Here is a 21,870-nt window from a genome sequence, read left to right on the forward strand (position 1 = left end):
GTACTTTTGGGGATCACCTCAAAGTGAGAGATTTACCCTACTAAGGACAAATTAGACAAAGGGGTAGGCCAGTACATGATTTTATTACACTATGGTCGGTCCAGCCTCAGCCATGGTTAATATGATTTGAGTCCTCATGTTATTAGTTATGAAAGATCGGTTATACCAAACTAATTATTTTCCCTTTTCCAGTGCTGTGGAAAATCATCTTACCTAACAAGCAGGTGTTTTCCTTTCTCAAACCAAATAATAAAATACTGAGCCAGAAATAAAAATACCATTGGGCCCCGTGAGATTCATTTCCACATTGTTACATATCCAGCCTTTTGTGTCAAAGCAAATAAAAACCTGGAATACATATGAACTACAGCTGTGTTGGTTGGGACAGTTCTTTCAAATTATGTTGGTTTCCTTGAGTCAGAGTTTTGGAGAGGGCTTCAAAAATTTGCTAAGGTTGCTGTTTTTTTCTTTGCAGCACAGTCTCTGACATTAATTGAAAAGTTTCTTGTTCAGAAAACAGGAGGGATGCTTGCAATAAACCTTTCCATACAAGTGGGCAGTACACCCACAGACAAGGAAAATGACATGAAGACAGCAGTTAATGGGATGAAAACACGAAATGAAATCAAGACACTTCTGCTAGTGACAGAATACACATAATGCAACAGAGGAATGTGTATGAATCTGTCATGCATCTTACAGTACGGGAAGAGTGCTCACATTGAAATGCACATAAGCAGGTTTTGATTTGGTTTAGAACTTTTGCTGGTAAATAAGGTGGTTGTACTGTACGTGTTCTCTGATCCCCCATGTAGATGAACGGTGAGGATGAAAGACTTTTTGCCATCTGCCAGTTTTCCTGTTTTTGTCATCCACAGCTGCTGAGAACCCAGCTACAGTACTACAGTTACAGAAGCAAATGAAAGTTTTTCTGCCTTTCCAAATAAAAATGTAGAGGAGCTAGTTTGGGCACGGTGACGTCATCGCCATCCCTGTGTGCAACAGGGACCTCAGCCACCTCGGCTGGGGGAGGTCTCCTTTAGCTCACTTGGCTGGTTCCCTGTTGCATTACACCGGAGACCCGGGTTCGCGCCCAGGTGTTATGGGATGAACCGGCAGGGTGGAGCGGCGAGATCAATATTAATATAAATAAATATTAATCCCAAAAAAGACAAAACATACAACCATACAGTACTCCACATGACTAATAAATATCATTTGGTTGCAATCAGGATGATAGGAGGAGACTTACTGTATCTGTGATAAGTCTCTCCGAGAAAATGTGCCTGGGAAAATGAAATGTTCACTATAACAATCAGATGGGTGAGGAACGGGTCACATCCTAAAGGGCAGAAGGTCACCATACCAACCAAGACCATAAAACAAGTCTGATCTATTTTTTAAATCATTTTCAAAAGGTTGTGGCTATATGAACAATTCCAGACAGAAACAACCTGCACTTCAGATATGCATCTAAATGACATACATGCTCAGAGCAGAGCCAGATTAAGGTACTGTACTTGTAGGCTTGAGGCACTTTTGTTTTGTACTATAGGTCCTTTGGTGATAGCACGCTTATGGGTGTATCAATTTCTATAGGGAGATGGGTCAAAATGATCTTGAATATTTTTTGGATATCATATCTTTGCTATATATATATAAGTTCAAATAGAGATCTGTTACAGTTTTTATCATTCACATAAAAAGTGGTAGATCTTTTTTTACACGCCCTTTAATTTAGTGCTTACTGTACTGTACCTATTGGATAACACTGCCCTGGCTCAAAGACCATGATTTGTTGACATACTGCAAACCAAAACATGAAATTGCTATTTTCTGTGGGCCAGAGAACATCTGGGTTAGATGCGGAAAGAAATGTTGAGTGCTTTTTTTTGGACATTCTAGTCATAGCTCAAAGATGTTATGCTAGACATTACATTGATCATTGCATTGTTTATTATAACCTCATGGGCAGTGGACTTGTGAAATCTGAGTACAAATCTATCATAACACAAGCAAAACTTTGGTGCTAATTTTGGGAATCCTTACTGCATTGATAAAGCACGCACAATGCTATGAATCCAATGGCTGGACTTCAAGAAAATATTGTTGAGGTCTTGGTCCAGTAGGTTAAGATTTTCTTCCATAGGAGACAGCATTCAACAGCTGGCTATAGCTACAGTACATATGGAGATTGAATGAATATCCTATAGCAGTTTCAGCTCTGATGAGGCTTCTCCAGTGTGCCCAAGATTGTGTTAATGCTTAGTAACTTCATACTAAGTGCTAACATGGTAATGTTGAAGTTTTTTGATTTTATGTCATTTTTAATTTTAATGAAAATTAATCATGATTCTTTAAGTTCAGATTTTTGGGTATTTTCTTTGTTTAAAATAAATATAAATTCCTCTAGACTTGACTGCACCAACATAGGCATACTGTATATTAAATATGTGGGAAAATACCTTTTTTTTAAATGCATCACTAATAACTACACTCAGTGAAGTACACTTATACCTAGGCTTGCTCCATTTCAACATTTATTTATTTCAAGTGCACTAACTACCATAAACAAAACACTCAGTTTTTAAAATTGTTTTGTTTAGGGCAACTTTGACATTTATTAATTGCTTTCTCACTCCATTGGCTGGTTGGACGCTTTCCTTCATTTAACATGATAAGTTTTGATTAATTAGTTTTTTATTTTTTGTATATTAAATGGTCCTAAAACTGCAACTGATTCAAAATGGGAAGAGAGATACGTCTTTACAGTCGTCCTGAAGCTCTATTAGCTTATGCAAAATGGCAGATGATCGGTAAATCCCATGTTTGCATAAAGCAAATATATTATGAACCATCTTAATATATTATGGCTGGTTCATATTTTAAACCTAAATGTATTTGAATGCGTGGGACAGCAAATAGTTTTAAATATGCAATATATCATATCATATAGCCTTGTGGGTGTGGATTAAAATGTGGTTTTGATTACATCTATTGTACAAATATTAAAACAGCATAGATTTTTAATTTTTGGTGTGCTTTTTTAGTGTTTGGATCACTTTAGAAACATCTCGAAAGACTGCAAAAAGTACAACCATTTGAAACGTTTCAAATAATCAATGTTCAGCTTAAAATGTATTTACATTATTTGTCCTTCTTATACCTAATTTGGAATTGCCAGTTGCAGTTGGTCTGCTGGTCCCAGGACTCTTTGTTTTCTCAGTTCCAGGCATATCCCTGCAGCAGTTAGGATTTGTAGACTGCAGCTTGAGGAATCCTGGTCACAGTTACAGTATCTAGTGACATGACTTGGACTCGAAACAGTGATGTCAGGAACACAGGGCTCAACCTGTATGCTGAGCAAGCACCTTCAGTTGTAAAGTCACTCAGGAGCCCAACAGCAGGTGTTCCAGAGGCATTTTCGATATGTTCATGTCAGTGAAAAAAAAATCTGCTCCTGCAGTTTTCTTCTTATCATTATGTACTGTACGAGAAAGCTGAAGTATTGTCAGGAAAAAAACAAGGTCTTTCAAAAATGTGAATTAAAAAAAATGAATTGATAGCAGAAGAACAACATTGTGGGTTTCCATTCTGATTTTAATTAGTAATAATTTTAATGATACAGAACTTTAGATATTGTAAGAAACCAAAGTTAGGATGAGAACAAACGTTTAAGTAAGCCTAACTATGCAAGTCCAAATCAGCATTTAACCAAACCACCTGGGCTAACACAAGCACTCTTATAAATATATAAAGATATTTAGTATTATAATTAATACTGTATGGTTTTTAAAATAACATAGTACAGTAGTTGGCTTTGGGTTGTTTTAGAACAAGTCTTGCTGGTGTACAGGAAGACGATTTGTGCTGAATACAAACTTCTTTACAGTATCTCTACTGTCTTTTGGGAGTTTTATATGCTGAGGCCTCCTGAGAGGCTTACTTTTAGGGAAATTTGTCACACAATGCACATACTATACAAAGGCATCCTTACCTTGCTAGTTACAATACATGTAATCGAACATCTATAATTTAATAGTATTTGCATTTTCTACTATTAAAACAACTGATTATTAATACAGCTTGGTTTGAGTGCGAACGACCAAACATATCATTTAATTAAGTCCAATTTATATTAACCAGAATCTTAAAACACTTGGTTATAACAGTTCAAGGTAAACTACAGTACAGTATATGTATATGTGAGCTGTCAGCATGAAGTATTGTAGTAACAAATCCATCACATTTGACAATCAAATGTGATTGACTCATTGTCAGGTATTCCTCATTATTAATATAATATAATTTCCTCATCTCTATACTTCCATAAAACTGAAAGTGATATTTTGAACCCAAAATATGGAACAATCAGGATTAACTACAAACTTAACATAGCTAAAACTATAAATAACTACAGTATATTACACATGAGCTGCTAATGGAAGAGCACAATGTAAAATAATGTAATCAGATACTGAAAATTATAATACTGTTAAGTCCCTTTAAATGCAGTACATACTAGATAGTTAACAGTGTGTATTAAAAGAATTTAAATATGTTTTAACATTCCATTTACTGTATATCTCCTTTGTTTTAGACCCATTGGTCCATTCTGTACCTAATCCCTCATCATGAATCTGTTAGGCAGATAACCCAGTGAGGTCCTCCATCACACATGAAGAAAATAACAACCCTTAAAAATACAAAAACACAATCTGTTATAATGTGTTGCACCATTTGTTTTGCATAATAGTATGGATTTTCCTGTTTAATGGCATTGCTCTGATCACAGATAACAGGCTGTACACTAAAAGACATTTTCTAACTTGATTCTATGCCAGACTTGTCCGCTACCTGAGCCATCTGTTCCTCATGCTACAGGTAGGTAGTTTGCTCTCCACATACCTCCAGATTTCAGTGCTTTGCTTCAGTATTTGATCACTTATTTATTCAGGTTAATTTTCTGCATTTACTACTGTAGGGTAGAGAATTGAACCAACAGGAGTGAGTTTCAAATCCCATGGAGGAGGAATTCCAAACCTCAGGGTGTGAAATCCAGCAGGTATTGTACTGTATGTCTTTTTAAACAGCTCAGGACCACTTCAGAAGACCTAAAATGGCTCAATTAAACAAGAGACATACAAACAAAATACTGGACCGCAAAATTCAAAGGCAAGAGTGAAGAACTATTTTTTCCACATGAAAAATTCCAGTACAAACTTCATACTTTACATTCTTTATCACTGTTTTTAATTTTGTTCCCAGCTTGCCACTTTAGCACAATACTCCATTTCTATAATGATTTTGTCCTGTGAGCCCAACTGTAAATCTCATTTTTGTCCATGTCCAATGAAACTTCTTCTTACAGATTTCAGAATATCTCCAAGTCACCCATTATGTAAACAGGACTACCCTGAACTTCATCAAATGTGCGAAAAGCTACACTGCTAATGCAGGTCTGGGGAATCATGTACAGGAGAATGTACTGTGTTTGCATATACAGTATCTGCAGTTGATGTTTTGGGTGTAATAAATTGATTAATACCAAATGAAGTACCAAATAATTGCAGACCTCCTCTTATTTGTAATATTTGTAAAGTATTTACGAAAGAGTGGCTTGTGTAACTACTACAGTATATAAGAGTATAGCAAAGATAACTCCATGAACAGGCAAATCAGGAGGTTAGACGCACATAATCAAATTTCTAGGCCCACGATTTTGCAGGACAAATCACAGACCAGGAAAACAATACAAATGCAATGGAAATGTCACCTTCATAAGCAATAAGTAACAGTGTGAATTACTGTGGAAATGAACAGCACACCCATAGTTCTTGCCTCAAATCCTGACTGACAACACTGTGACAGCCCAGACTTACTTTTTATACCCTGTAGCCTTTTTTCCCTGCTAGGCGTGTTTGCTTACAGACATACTAGAATGTGTCCCAGGCTTTTAAATACAGAATCTACAATTAAACTCACAAATACTCACCTGTTACTCATGAATGGGATATAACACAATCTTTTTATTTCCATTGTTAACTAAAATTATACGAATAATATTAATATTAATAATATGTCTTAACATACTGCTTCACTTGCTGATTTGGCAACATAAGTACCGGTAATTGTAATAGGCTGGTCAATTAGTAAATTAAGTGGCAAAATAATCAAATCAACTTAAGCATCCTTTACAAACAGAGGGTGACTAAGAAAGCCAAAAGCATCATGGAGTGTGTGTCTCACCCCCTCCACTGTGAATTCACACTTCTCCCATCTGGGAGACGCCTCTATGCCCCCAGTTGTAAAACCAACAGACTCAGGAAATCTTTCATTCCCACTGCAATTACACTCTTAAACAATGCAAAGTAACCACCTCGTCTGTTGTTTCTTACAGTATCTCCTGTAACACTGCTGTATTCTCTTCCCTTTTGGTGATGTTTATGTGTCAGTGTTGTGTTTGACTGTGCCGTAAAACACATTTCCCCTAGGGGACAATAAAACTTGAATTGAATTGAATTAACTATAACTTTTCGGCCTACACCCGAAGAAGGCTCCACAGCCGAAACGTTGTGTTTTCTTTCTTCTCTTTCCAGCATGGAATAAATCTATTACTTGTTCCTTTGCAGCCTACGCATGCTGACGCAGCTCCCCCCCTGAACTAATATTAACTATTACCATGAGCAAACATTATTAGCTTACATTTAATGTTTTCGTTCTTTTTCATGTTTCAATTTGGAAGTAAGAAATATGCGCTCCTGTGGGCAGGTGTCTGTAAATGGACATGGCGTGACTATTATATGACAAAATATACCCCCTGAAGGCAGCAAGAGCCTTACAGAACAGAACATTGTAAGATTATAACAACTGACCATGTCTTAATTATGTTCTTATACAAAAGAACAGCCAATGAAGTTGAATAAGTGCGGCACCTAAAAAGCAGCCACAGTGCTTACAAAGCTTACAAAGACAAGCAACTTTACTTCTTCTTGGTTATGGCAAATTACATTTAATGCAAAGGCAATATTTAGAGCAGAGATGATTGATTGAAGCAATTGTCTAGAACATAGAATTTAAATCAAGGGATTTAAATTCTACGATAGCATAGAATTTAAATCAAGGGATGTTATGAATAAATTTTATAATTCACTAGTAAAATTTGATTTAGAACGTAGCATCAAATGTTGGTCCTCTTGTTTCAAAAATATATTGCTGATCTGGATGGAGTACATATAAGGGAACAGATTCTTAGGTTCAAAAGATGTTCCTACAGTATAGGAAGTAGGCAAAGAGAACTGCAACTTTTAATTCTTTAATACATAAGACTACGAGGGGACCAGATACAGTATAAGTATAAGGGAACAGATTCTTAGGTTTAAAAGATGTTCCTACAGTATAGGAAGTAGGCAAAGAGAACTGCAACTTTTAATTCTTTAATACATAAGACTACGAGGGGACCAGATACAGTATAAGTATGGTGGGGCCTGTTTTCAAATCCTAAAAGGCATTTACAGTGCCATGACCATGAATGTCTGAATCAAGAGTGAAAATTGAAACAGAAGACACAAGTAAAAACTACAGACAGATTGATATGGAGACCAGGATTCACATTTTTTATACAGCTGTGGGAGGATGGAAAAGGGTAACCAGCCATGTTGAGGAAGATGATAATCCTGGATTCTTTCCAGAAACAGCGGAATAAGATCTTAGGATCAATTAGCTAATGGCAACTAAATGAGCTACTGTAGATGGCCTCCTCTCATCTATAATCTTTCTTAAGTTCTCTGATACTTACAGTATGTTATAGTATGCCATATGTATCTATTTATTTAAAGTGAAACCATGTATATGAATGAATACAGATTTTCATTCAAAATCTGATCATCTTGTTTTTTTCAAATAGATTTATTGTAAGAGTGGTTTAAAAAATAATCAATTGAAAGGAAATGGGATGAGGGAAAAATAAAGAAGTGGTATTAACTCTGATGAAGTAGCTTGATTGAATTATACTGTACATTACTTCATTTCTTCAAAGACGTAATAACAATACTATCCTTATTGATTTTTCCTGCATTTTGAATTAAGTTGTGCTTGACCATTCTGTGAAGAGAAAGAATCACAGAGCAACAGAAAAAACAAATAAGAGAGTGTGTTTTAATTAATATTAAAGAACGAAACTACAGTAAGTGCTGTGAAGGTAACTTTCACATTGTTGAGTTTCTGATGTACCGAAGTACATGCCTTTGGATAAGTCCAGTTATTGCAAGTGACATTGTACAAACTGCTGAGTTATCGGGTCAAGTTTGACAGACAGCAGAGTGAAACACCAGGCTTAGGACATACCGAAGAATTGCGCTTTCTCCTTGGCACACCGTAATGTTGTCAGGTAGGTGGGTGAATTCTGCACCTTCCACATAAAGTCCTGAAAAGGAAGAATAAAGCACAGTTCATATTTAGACTATACAACAACAAAAAGGCTAGAAACAAGTGAAGACCACTTGTTCATTCTTGCTTACTTGATTGCAAGTAGCTTACTGATCTCCCAACCTTTCTTAAAGGCTTATTTCTGACATCCACAACACTTTTACACACACCCAACCCAGATGACACATTGGAGCATCAAGAGAAAATGCATACAGGTTAACCCTGTCTAAGAAGCTTTACATCCCTATAACAGGTATTGTGGTAGAACTGTGTTCATAATTGATCCCAGATCGTTCTGTGTGGACTTCTGTGGGATTTCCAAAACATCACAATTAGACTTGTTACAATGCAGAAGAAACAGATCAAATATTTTATTCTTCATTCTGGACAAGACAGTAACACACCAGTATACTACTTTTATATTTTTATGTGTCAGTCCACGCCCAAGCTACATTTTCATATTTCTCGGTCTGCATAAAAATAAAATAAAACAATATGCATATCAAAGTGATATAGTTAGCTAAGACATTATAATATGCTGTATACATAGTGTACACATGATTGGAAAATTGAGATGAATCATAGTCTTCTAAAAGAACAACCTACAAAAATGAAACAAAATCAATTATATTAACACAGGAACAAAATATACAACTGATGATAGAGAATCACCTTCCCCTGTTTCAGTTTTTCTAGAAATATTGTTAAGATCAAGTGGAGGCCAATAACCAAAGTGAGAAAGGACATGCAATAAAAAAATAGACACACTGTAATCTTCTGATTATGTGCTCAAAATTCAGAGATGTTACTGCATTACCTATCATATTGCATGCAGTTTTGGATACCATTGCACTGGTTTCTGCATGGCGTGAGCATATAGTCTTTTTACCTCAGGAACAGCAGTTGTACTTCTCTCATTATCATTGCTGTGTCCTTGTTTATGTGAAATACTGCAGAAACCAAATAATGCATAGACAAAAATAAACTCTCATCATAAAACTCCAGTAACTTTTTTCAGATTGTTAAGGGTGTAATCTTAAATTGTCTTATTTATTTGCATTATTTCTGAACTGCTTTTTAACACACTGACAACTGATTGCAAGCAGCTATGTATTAGTTACCGGTAACACATGGGTTGACTAAAATGTGCTTAAGAGACTATGGAAACACTGTGTTGCCCTTGCCATTGTTGTGATAATAAAACCCAGCACTGATTTCAAAACATTAATCACTTTACTAATTGCGTTGTTATCAGATGTATTCTCAGAAATATGTTAGTAGGAACTCTTGCCAGTAGAAATCACACATCTCTAATCACCCAACCTCTAAAACCACAAGCTGGCTGCACAGTACTTTGTGCCCCGTATTAATCTACCGCTGTCAGTCATAATATTTCAAAAATAAAGTTTTGTAATGTATGGATTAATTCTCTTGCCATGCTCCATAAAAATATTCCATCATAGCGCTGGCATATTTCCACTGTTAGTCTTTAAGGGGTGTATCCATAATCTGTTAACCTGCTATTGGCAATAAATCTTTAAACTTCATTGCTTTACTGCCACATTTCTTAAAATGAACTTTATCCTAAGGGCTGCAGCCATATGTAGCAATAAACCCGTGAATTGCCCTGAGCTGACAAAGCTTTAGTCAGAACCACAGCTATGCCTTGCTGCAATGCAAATATTGAACTGAATGAGAGTCTTTCGGTATTGGGATGTTACAGAAATGCAGATATCCCCAAGATATGGAGCTAGACAATTTTACATTTCAATGAACAAACCATGCGGCTGACTTGGAGCAGAGGAGGGAAAAAAAGGATACGAAAGCAACTAAACTGGAAACCCGGGTTTCAAAAGACCTGACTGAGACAGGAAAGGTTGCTTATGGAAAGAATGATAATATTGAAGATGCAGAAACACCGAATCGTATGAAGGAATGCTGGTGAGGCTTTATTTGAATGTGGTCTTAAAGTAGCCAGCACATCAAGTAGTGGCTACATATGCTACAATATCCTTTATGTCTATTTTTTTCAAAATGACCCTGCCCCTGAAATATGGAAGGGCTCCTTTAGTTATGAAGCCTCTTCAGTTATCATGAAGACCTTTTAGGATTCCTGCAGTGCTTGGAGGCTGAACATGCGGAAGATGCATCACTTCAGATACATCAACAGCTGTTCTGGCTGCAACAGAATGAGCCCTCGATTCGTCTTTATTCTCCATAGCCCTGCATGAAAGTGGCACCCTGTTAAGATGTGTTTGGCGGGCGGTGTACTATGGTTTCTCTACAATAAAAGATATACTGTCTTCCAGACTGAAGAAGAATACCCTGGAGGAGCCCAGCACTTTGAAATGCAAAGGTATGAGAACAAAGATGCAAAGCAAGATTGTCAACAAGAGTTTGCCATGACCAGATTGCACAATACACAACCAGGCATCTCCCAAGTCCACACATCCTCAGCTTGTCAGAGGGTGTGCAGATACTGGTCTTACCTCTAGTTACTTCTAAACAATCATCCGTGACCATTTGGTGTAGGAAATGAAGTATGCACTAAGATATTTCAAGATTCTCCTTTAATAATTGTTGTTGTTTTTATTTTTTAATATTCTGTGCTGTTCTTGTTGGTATGTGTAGTAATGTTGTAAGTTTTGTTGTTTGAATACCTGTACATACAGTATACTGTAGTGCAGCATATTGAGAAAGACTCTGCTTTGCTAATGGATGGATGGATTAATGGAATCATGGGATCATAGAATGGATTGTGGGTTCATGTCTCTACTGCAGTCATTGCTATTTAACCTTGAGTGAGGTGTTTTATTCCAATTTCTCCAGTTCACTCAACTATATATACTGTATACTGTAAATGGGGATCAACATTGCTGGGTTTAATTCCTGTGACAGACCAGCATCCTGTCTGGAAGGAGTCATGTGCTCTCTTGTTTATTTAATACTGTGGAAACCAAGATTAGCTCAGGCCAATCAGGATTGGAAATACATTGCATGCTTAACGTTGAATTAATTTGCAGGCATAGGTTGATTGTTTTTTTTTTGTTAATTGTGGTCATTTGATTAATGTTAGTTTGTATTACTGTAAGGTCCCTTGGTTAACGCTAAACACAAAAACAATATTAAACTGAAACTAAACAAAAATGAAAAGAGTTGACAAATTAATGTCTCTTACAGGCTGTTTGGCCTAGTTTTAATATGCTAAAACCAGAGGGAAAATTAAGATCAGGGATTTCAACCTCCTTCACACTGACTGCAGCGTAATGGTTAATCTTTTAATGACTGTCCTTCCAATTCAGTTCTTAAATGTCCCCACAAAAGGGTAGAGCTTATATTGATTTGTTATTTTTGTACAACTACTGCAAACCCAATAAAAACAACACCATAAAATCAATAACAGCACAGAAACCACTGAGGATAAGCGATCATATTAACTTTTTTTTTAGAAAAGTAGTGGATTGCACATTGTTAAGATTTTTGAATTATAGCTGTGTAGCATATGTTTCTTCAGAAAGCAATATATCTACATTTATGAAGTTTCTGAAGCATTGTAAGAAAGTCACAAAAATAAAAAATACTTAAATATAGCGGTAGCACAACTCCAAGAGCGATATTAAGCAACACAGGTAGAAAAACACAAACTGTGCAACAACTAAAATTAAAATGAAAAAAACTTTACAGAAATGAGAAAACCTCTCTTAATAAATCTTTAAATAAACATTACTTTAAGAGAAACACATTTTAATATGCATTTTTTCAATTAAAATTCACCTTTTAAAAATTTTCCCATACTTGTTATTTTAAAGACTAATCGCTAAGGTTTTTACCTTAACTTTTCATTCCCTACCGTTACATAAAAAGCTGGGGAGAATCTAAAGGGTGGCTATACATAATTACTAAATCTGAAAAGAATAGCGAATTAATGCATCACATGAATACTTACAAGAACACACTGTATAATAACAGGCTCTAGGTTATAGAGTCCCCCTTTAACCTCACAGAAATCTCCCCCAATTATTCAAGCTAATTAGATTTTTTAAATTCTTTATTTAACCACATAAGCCAATGGAGAACATGTTCTCATTTACAAAGATGACCTGGGGAGTACTCATTTACATAGCAGGGAATTTAATGAAGAAATCTGAGTGAAGTACCATGCTCAGGGGTACAAACACAGTGCACCATCTAGAATTCAAGCTCACATCACTCTGGTCTGGAGGTCCAAGCATTGCTTTGAACTCTACACATAAACCGGAATGTGGAGGACACAATGTTTTTCAAGTAAAAAATAACTGTACCAAGCCACATGACGCAGCTCTTGGTGTTACAAATATAATTGGAAAGAATAGGAAAATATTTCGATAAGAACAGGCCATTCAGTTCATTACAGCTCACCATTTTCTCAGAAATTAAGTGATTCTATCGCAGAGCCAAGCTCAAGACTTTGAAAGACTCCAGCGTATTTGCATCTACCAATGTGACTTGGTAATTTATTCCATGCATTAATAATTGTCTTTTGTAATATTGTTTTCTAGTTTCAAAGCTTTCTGTACCCTTAAAAAAGTCTATTAGTTACAGATTAGTTAAACAACTCTCTCTGGAACCTGCAACAACTGCAATATCTCCCACGATAGCACTGGTGTTTAGATATCATTCAAACCTTCGCGAATGATAGATTCCATAATTATGCATGATACAGAACATGTGTTAAGCCAAGAAGTCTAGCATTTTCTTCACCAGGATGGCCTCCTTTTTCTATACTGTATCTAGCTTTATGCTGCTAACTCTCCATTCATTTGTGATTTGGAAGGTGACGAAATAGGTTTTAAAAGCTTGTATATAGCTTAATTGTACTGATTGTTTTTTAAAAAGTAGAAAGATGCTATTAAGACTTGGTTGTTTTAATGTCTTTGTTCATCAAAAAACCTTTTTTTAAAAGTTGTATTTTAGTCATCTAATCGTTTTTACGACAGCAGCTGATTTTGTTGACCAATTGTTCTTAGACTTTTTTTTAAGACCCTCTTGATTTGCCAGATGTTTCTTTATGTCTTTATGTTTTGTATGAGAGCAATGACAGCTGAATTGCATGGGGAGAATCAGAAAGTAACCTTTAGTCTTCTAATTTCTCTTTTAATGACTAACATCATGTGATTGATTTTCATAAGTGATTGTCTTCAATTCAAAAACCTTTAGGAACCTTTTAGGAATTTTACAACCTTTGATATATTTATTGATTTAACATGCCATTACATTTGTAATATATGTTTATATTGATCATACAACATGTTTTAATATGTTTTTTACACATCTATGTTTTGTACGTTGTTGGTTGTGTCCTGCCCAGGGACAAAAATGGTAAAATTAGCTTTTGAGTTACAGTAACTCTGTTGCAGTGTAAGAGCTGTGTGCTGTTCCTGTTCAATAAACTAAACTAAAAAAAGTGTGGATAAGCTCTTCCAGCCTGCTCACCCATCACAGCCATTCGTTTTTTGACAAGCTGCACAGGAATGTTAGCATGGCCAGAGATGCTGACATGACTGCAAGTCTTCAGGCACCAGGGAAATTTCGCTGAAACACAAGACAAACCTGGCCAACTAATCCCACCCGTACTCCCAGCTGTTCTTTGCTATTTGTGTGCCACCTCTTGGGGAATACCAGTCACAGTTAGCTAGCGACACGAATATGGCTCAAACACCTGACATCTGGGTTGTAGAGCTCAAAATTCTTTTGGAATAAGAGCAATTACTGGATGTTACTCAGGTTCACAACAGTAGGCTTTCTTGCGCCATTTTCACCATGCTGATTTCGGTGAGAGAGGTATTTTACATTTCCTTGTCATTTTGTACAATCTCCCTACTCACAGTCCTTTATGCATTTAACTTCTTGCTCAATATTAGCTTTTATCATTACGACAGTCCTAGAGGTACAGTAGTCTCCACGTAGCATTTCAAAATCTCTATTCCAGCAGATCACGTTATTTGATATGATATCCGATAATTATTTTTCAGATCTGTTACAGCTGCCGTTTAGTGAATTAAACTAAATACCCAGATCTCTGTTTAGATCTCTTTATCAGTTGGGTCTTTAGGAACATGTTTCCTACAGTACTTTCTAATTCTAAGAAGTATTCTTTATAAATTCCTAACTGCATATAACAATTCCATTAGCTAGGATCTTTCTCTCTGTATAGATGTTGAGAAGCATATCGTATCACATCGAAATTACCTTTTCAATTAAATGAAATATTTTTGTATGCTGCTAACTTGTCAAAAAGACCTAAAGTATGCCTATGTTTTGATCAACTGAACCCACTTCTGAAACCACCTACCTTACTGCAAATTCTATCCCAATTATTACAGAAAATTAGGTCAGGGCCTGTTATTTCTCTTGGTGGTGTAGCTATAAACTGTGCTAAATTAGTACTGTCTACTGAAAATTGGAAGTCAATGCATAACCTTAATCAGTATTGATGCAGCAAGCATGTTAAAGCATATAAATTATGTGTAAGCTGGATATTTATGCATTCTGTTTTTTTATTTTTTTTTCCCTTTGCAGATGGCCTTATGCAAGTAAACTCACAAAGCTTACACAATTACAATACAGAGTTCAGTATGATAATACAGTAATACTAGCTCAAATCAAATACACATTCAAAGCACAAAACACAGTAATAGTGCAATAATTGCACAACAGTAAGATTTGTAATACAATAAGAATACAATCAAAAGTCAAAAATACAGTTACCATTGTCATATAAAAGGTAATTAGTGTATGGATTAGATATAGTGAGGAAGCAGAAGAGACACTGGTCAGGTGTCTTGTGCAGAAGAAGATAACTACGTCCAATAGTGCAGGGTGCTTTCTGAATAGAGGATGTTTGAAGATGCACTGGAACTTAAATAGAGAATGTTCCAATATCCCCTTGGTTTTTGCCCAGTTCTGTTGGGCATGATTTTCCTGAAGAATGGAAGAGGCTTTACTAACCAAGCCTGAACGTACTCAGATGCAGTATAAAAACACTTCTGCTTGTTATCTCCAGTTTACATTGGTAAAAGCTACAGTATTTTTTTCACTTCCATTTAGCTCGTCCATATGGTTTCACTTCGCCTCACTGCAGTGGATAGGAAATCACAACGATACTGAAGTAAAACCAAAGTAAAAATCTGAAAACACAATCTACCAATGAACTTTTTAAATACTTTTAAAGGGGATGTTTCTCATTGTTTCTGTGTTGCCTTTAAATGACACACTGCTTTCTTTTCTTGCTTTCATATTTTCCTGAATTCTAGTGTTTTACTTTTCTTTCTCCTTTAGTTTTGAGGGGTTGGATGTTGAAGAAAGGTACCAGGTAGCAGGTTGATACCATAATTGAATACTTCATTTTATTTGAAGCTACTTCAATGCTTCTTTTGAATTTTCAGCCCTTCTTTTGTACTCTATCGGGTAAATTGTCAGTGTCTTAATGTTGTGTATTCAAAACAGCCTCATGGTCTGGCAAACCATCCCACCCTTAGAAACCAAGTTTGAATTCTAATCAGTATTCATGTGGACAGTTGGAGTAATTCGTTTTGCTCACATTTACGGAAAATAATATTTAAAAAAAATAGAATCTGTACTGACCTTAGTAGATTTGAATAATGATTTTCCAGCACATCGGCTTCCACTCACCATTGAGCAAAATTTATAATGAGGACAGCAGAAAGAATTCACACATAACCGATGAAGCATGAAATTAAATCACGATACAGACCACAATGCATATGTAACGTTTTCCCTTTCTTTATGTAGGTTAGTTATATGGAGAATCAATTCCATTTTAAAGAGTAACTTAAATCAAGCATGTTTTGAGGGGTCTGCCCAGAGTTTCTTTAAGAAAGCAGATGCAAGTGGAAGATGCAGAGGGCCAAGTGATTATCAATGAAAGACTTTATCCAAGAACAGACGGTTTGCAGGTTTGCAAAAAATAACTAATGGGACCACAGATTCTTTAACACTGTACAAATCAGCAAGAAAGGAATACTGGAGGAATTTGTTCAAATGAAACTCATTGTAAAAAAAAAATCATTCCTAATGGAACAAACTAGGCAAAATAAGGAATATGAAGTGCTAGAAAAAGTCAACTTCAAATCAGGTACAGTACATATGTTAAACTATACACACATAACATTAAAACAAGAACAGATTATGTATAATTATGTGTCAACAGTGACAGAGTTTCTATGAACCAAATTTAATTTTCTTACACAGTGGTCAAAGTAAATGCAACACAAAGCTAAAACTATAAAATCCTTCAAAGAATGTATAAAAAGTTTACTGTAAGCAGGTCACCACCAATTAACAAACCAATACAACTACTATTAGAAACACAGCTAAGAAACAAGGACAGTTTAAGCACAATTTAAAATTTTAGCTCATATGAGAACAATATGTGAACACTTCACGAACCTAGGCCAAGGTGCAAGCCTCCTGTAAACCATATGACTCTAGGTTTCTCCTTAATTTGATTGGTGAAGCTATCTCTCACTCATCTGTTGTGTGGAGGGGATGCCGGCACTGAATGGTACAGTAGCACCACATCACCATGGCACATCTGTGGTGATGAAGTGGGTTCTCTCCTGAATGTAAAGCACTTTGGGATTCAAAGCACCTTATATGTAAAAAAAAAATATTACTACTATTTGAACATGTGTGGTACACATGTGCTTTGTCAGCTGCTCACTGTGTATTGAAAACAGAACCATTCAACATAGTGTAGTAAACTATGTTGGCCTCTACAAGTAGGAGGATTTGAGATTTCAACATATTTCAACTGAATATACTTAGAACTTAAACCTGTATCTTAGGTAATACAGTTTTCTTGTACTAGCTAGTATTGGTACTCTTATTCTTGTTAGTTTTTGTGACCGACTTAACATCAGTTTGTTATATCCACATTATATAATTTATTTGCAGTACTGTACACTGAAAATTCTAATAATAATAATTTTCATTATTGGCGTGAGGCAATATTTTAGTAGGCTGAATTAATCTGTTTAAATTAAGTCATAAATTATGAGTCGTTTCTTGCTCAAGTTAAATTAATTGTTCATATTAAAGTGGGGTATTTTGTGTCTTATGTTATTTAGACGTTTGTTTTTATGACAATACATGTTTTAAGGCACTGTAGTACTTTTGTATTACAGGTTAAGAATCATCTTTACAAAACTAAAAATTAATTAATCTATTACAAGAAATCTGTTCATTCCTGGTAAAGGTCATGACAAGCTGGAGCCTATCCCAGAAGCACAGGGCATAAGGCATAAAGCTGGATGGCAGTCTGGACTGGATGCCAGGCTCAAACATACAGTATACCGTTACAGTTACCCATTAAGCGAGCCAGCATGCCTTTGGAAAGTGAGTGGAAACTAGAGAGAACCCATATAGGAGAAACTTGGAAACTCCACTGAAGGAGTCCCAGTTTAAAATTACATTTAGGACAGAGTTGTGAGGCATGCCACTGTGGTGTCCACACATAGTAGCAGTAACGGTAATGATGATGATAATAATAATAGCGACTTAGTATCACTCTAACCATAATTATAGTTATTAGGATTTGTTATGTGAAAATTAATCTTCATACGGGGCAGACACAGCTGCTGTCTGGTCCATGAGTTCATTGTCTTTCATTATGAAGTTGTCAGAGCTGACTTGCTTATTATCTCACAAACTGTCACCTATCATCAGCCTATTTCATGTTGCAACAATTGCTTTGTGTACAACTCTACCATAATATCTTTATTGAATGTTTAATGCAATTCATCTAGTTATATGGGATGGGCATATTTACTGAGGCATATTATTACAAAACCATGTGGTCATTTAACGTGGTTGTACACCAAATTAGCCCTTAGATCAGTTTTTTACTAACCTAAGCAAATAATCCTAAAATATTTAATTCATAATGACATTAAATATCCATCTATCTACAAGCAGTAATTGACATTATTACCATATGGTCATGTGTATTGTTTGATTTGGAAGAAAAGTAGAAAACCTTAAATCCTTTCCTATCCAATCTTATAAACCTTTCCTTGTCAGTCTTAAAGACAACAAAACTGTTCTGAAGAACTTCACCGGCACTGCCAAAGTATACAATTATCACTCACCCTGCTTTTTCTGTTGGCACTTTCAGAGAATATTCCTGAAAGGAAAAGCCTGTTGGATGGCTCTTCCAAGGTTTAGGAGCCAGCTTTCAAACAAGTTTTGTCAATGTGATCGTTCTGTTCGCCAACGTGATGATGTCTGGTGTTGCACACGTACGACCACCTCCATCCATCTGCTCTCTCTAAGAAGAGAGTTCTGTCTGTGTTTCTCTAAGAGTCCCTAATGAGTGAGTGTGCTTATTGTTACTTAATCAGAGTCACCGTTTACTGCTGCTGTCACTGCATTTATTGTAGGTAGCAGTCCGTGAGCAAGTGTCTGTATACCCTTTTTTTTCCAGAAGGACTGCCAATTTAAAATCATGACACTGAAACATTCATTCCCACCTTACTAACCTTCTGCCTATATTTTCTCAGCTTCTCTTTTATTGTACCACATTCTGCCTGAGAAGGATGATTTAAAATATGGAAGGTAAGTCTTTCTGGTCTGCTGCAGTTATAACATGGCAACATACTCTGTTTCAAATGCCACGTTATGTTTAAAATAGAAATACAGCTGCAGACATCAGTATGAGAGCCTCGTATCTCCAATAGGGTTTTTCACCAATTTAGCAAATGTAATACATTTCCTGTAGTTTATGAATATTTATTTGACATTGTAGATTCCCGTAGAATAGACATTCATCCCAGTGTTTTGTTAACAGGGCATGTTTCAACGCATTTTGATATTTGATATTATTTTTATATTAGTATTTACTGTTCAAAACTTGCTCCACCTTTGCTCTCTCCAGATAGCATCTAATTAAAATCGTAAACCTATTTTCTACTTATCATCCCTACCTAGATTGTTTCCAGCTTAACTGCCATCTTCATAAGCAATTACCATAAGTAATGCCATAAGTAATTACTGTCATAGAATTAGGATCAAATTAAGAGCAAGGCTCTGAATGCCAAATATTGGGTGTGAATACGTCCGCCAACCTGCAAACCTATATAGAATTCTGTGAATCCCACAGAATCCCTCTAAGAGAATTAAAGTTGAATTGAGAGGATAAGGAATGGAGTGAGAACACTGCAAGACCACAACTGCCCTGCAAGTCCCAAGGGCTACTGCTGTACAGTAGATCCAAGCCAAAAAGACCTTGAATTTCTCAAGTCCATACTGCCGCACTGGCAGGTATTTAATTGTACCAGTTGTTCAATGCTCATTGCTGACAGTGAAACCAGCCAGTCTGGTCTACAAAGTTCAACCTGTGCTCTCAGTGTACACGTTCACTGGTAGGACCACCTGGGAGGCCTTGATATCAACTAAATATCTAAGGTCATTCAATTGTACTTGCCAGATTCTTACAGCCTCTGAAAACTCATGATATCAGGCTCCAAGGTGGTTTATAGAGGCTACAGTCTGTGATTTATAGAGTTAATCACTTTGGCAGGTGACAATCATAATGATTCCCCAGCTACTTATTTCCTGCACTGTGGTTTCTCAACTGAGAGTCATTTTGTAGCTGTGCTTTTGTGATGGGAAGTACACTGAAGCTGATTTATGTACAGTTAGTGCAGGCATTTGAGATAGTTACCGGTACTGCAGACAGAAAAAAACGACTTAGCATTGCTGGCTCCTTGGGTCAACCACTTCAAAATGGTCATAAATGATATCTTCTTTCTCTGTACACCAGATTTTAATCCCTGACGCTGGACAAGGACAAGGACATTTCTGCTTTTGGGGTTATAACCCTCCCTACCCGAAAATGTAAAACTGTACAACTTTGTAGAAAAGATTTGTGTAGCTCCCCAAACTTAGAAAGAAAAAAGTGTCCAGTTAAAGTGAAAGGCCCTTGTGACAGTGCTGTGTGGGAGGTGCTGCGGCGAACACCGGTAAAAAGGCAATGCCCTGGGTGAGGGGACGAAAGCACCGGTGTGAGGTTCGCAGGGACCACAAATAACACAAAAAGAGGTGAAGAAATAAACAAAAAGCAAAAAGAAAGGTGTACCGCTGTATCTCGTGATCTCCAGGCTGGGCTTACCCTATTTAATGGGTACAGCCTGGGAAAAAGAAGAAGCGCTAGGACATCAGTACTTTCCCTATTTAGTGGGGTCCAGTCTGCCGAGCAGGGCGCGTAAGGCACAAACAAAACAAAACAAAACTCAGGAAAAAGGTGAAAAAAGAAAAAGGTGTGCCTGCCCCGGTGAAAATAGATGATAGGACAGGCAAAAAGAAACAGAAAAGAAAAAGAACGCCTAACCTGGGTGCAATCCCCTCTGGGACTGTCGGTATTAAACTCCCCTTCCGGGGTTGTCCCTGCTTGGCCCTTCGGGGGGTGTCCAGTGTGCCTTTATAGGACCCGCCCAGCTGTGGCTCATCATCTAGAAGCCGAGACAGCTGGGACTTCAAAGGCGAAGCGTCGCCCTTCCTCCAGGGCTCCGCCTCCACCCTGGACACGCCCCCACGTAATGCCATACCCACGAGAGGGAAAATGAAAATCCAGGAAAAAAACGCAATTACATGTTTCCTTTGAAGCCTTTTTTACTGTAGCTCCCCTTTGAGCAGGTCACTGACAAAATCTCAGTATAGGAATGAGTTGGATGTAAAATACTGCACAATTACAAGTATAGCTTCTGTCCACCATTTAGTGCAAAAGCAATTTGTAGTATTGTGAATATGCATCGATTTTATATTCCAGAAGATGTAAGAACATAGGAACAGTAACAAACAAGAGAAGGCAATCTCTTCAGTTTAGAAAGCAGCCAGGTCAGCTTGTTCCACCTCTTCCATTTATTTATTTTGGTAAATAAGAGTCTCCTTTTCCTACTTGTGAATACGCAAAGAGAACATTTTTCAAGGAAAATTTTCCCCACAGCCTTGCACAAAAAGAATGGGTTTTCACTTAAGAAATTCAAGTTCACAGTCCATTCAGTTTAAAATTAATTGAATTTTAGTATTAATATTAAATGAAGCATTATTAGTCATTAAAAACGTTTAAAGATTAAAGGTGCTACCTTTGGGGGAGGTGTATGAAGGAAAGGGTATTTTGGATAGAAATGGTAAAAATCATGCCCCACCCCCACTCCACATCCCCTTAGTATCGAACTGCTGCACTCATCACTGTCCATAAATCCAGCTGGGGATTCCTTCAATAATGATCATGAAAAGGGACTGCGACAGAAGTGAGGCAGCAATGTTGATATTTAAAGCATGCCTCCAGGCACTTTCAGCAGAACAGCTCTCTCAAGGATACTTGCGGGCTTTTACAAGGTACTGCTTGGGGGAACAGATGGAGCTGGAAACACTGGTGTACTG

The 21,870-nt window shown here is 36.6% G+C and overlaps 1 protein-coding gene across 1 annotated transcript in view; it reads right to left on the bottom strand.

Annotated features, from left to right (window-relative positions):
* Positions 1 to 21,030, bottom strand: part of iglon5 (IgLON family member 5) — a 48,492-nt gene extending 27,462 nt beyond the window's left edge. The window contains exon 1 of the mRNA XM_088905819.1: positions 20,816 to 21,030. Coding sequence (XP_088761945.1) covers positions 20,816 to 21,030 — 215 coding nt within the window. The remainder of the gene's footprint in view (positions 1 to 20,815) is intronic.
* Positions 21,031 to 21,870: the final 840 nt, after the last annotated feature.

Source organism: Atractosteus spatula, chromosome 25, assembly GCF_055471065.1.
Source record: "Atractosteus spatula isolate fAtrSpa1 chromosome 25, fAtrSpa1.hap1, whole genome shotgun sequence".
Lineage (NCBI taxonomy): Eukaryota > Metazoa > Chordata > Actinopteri > Semionotiformes > Lepisosteidae > Atractosteus > Atractosteus spatula.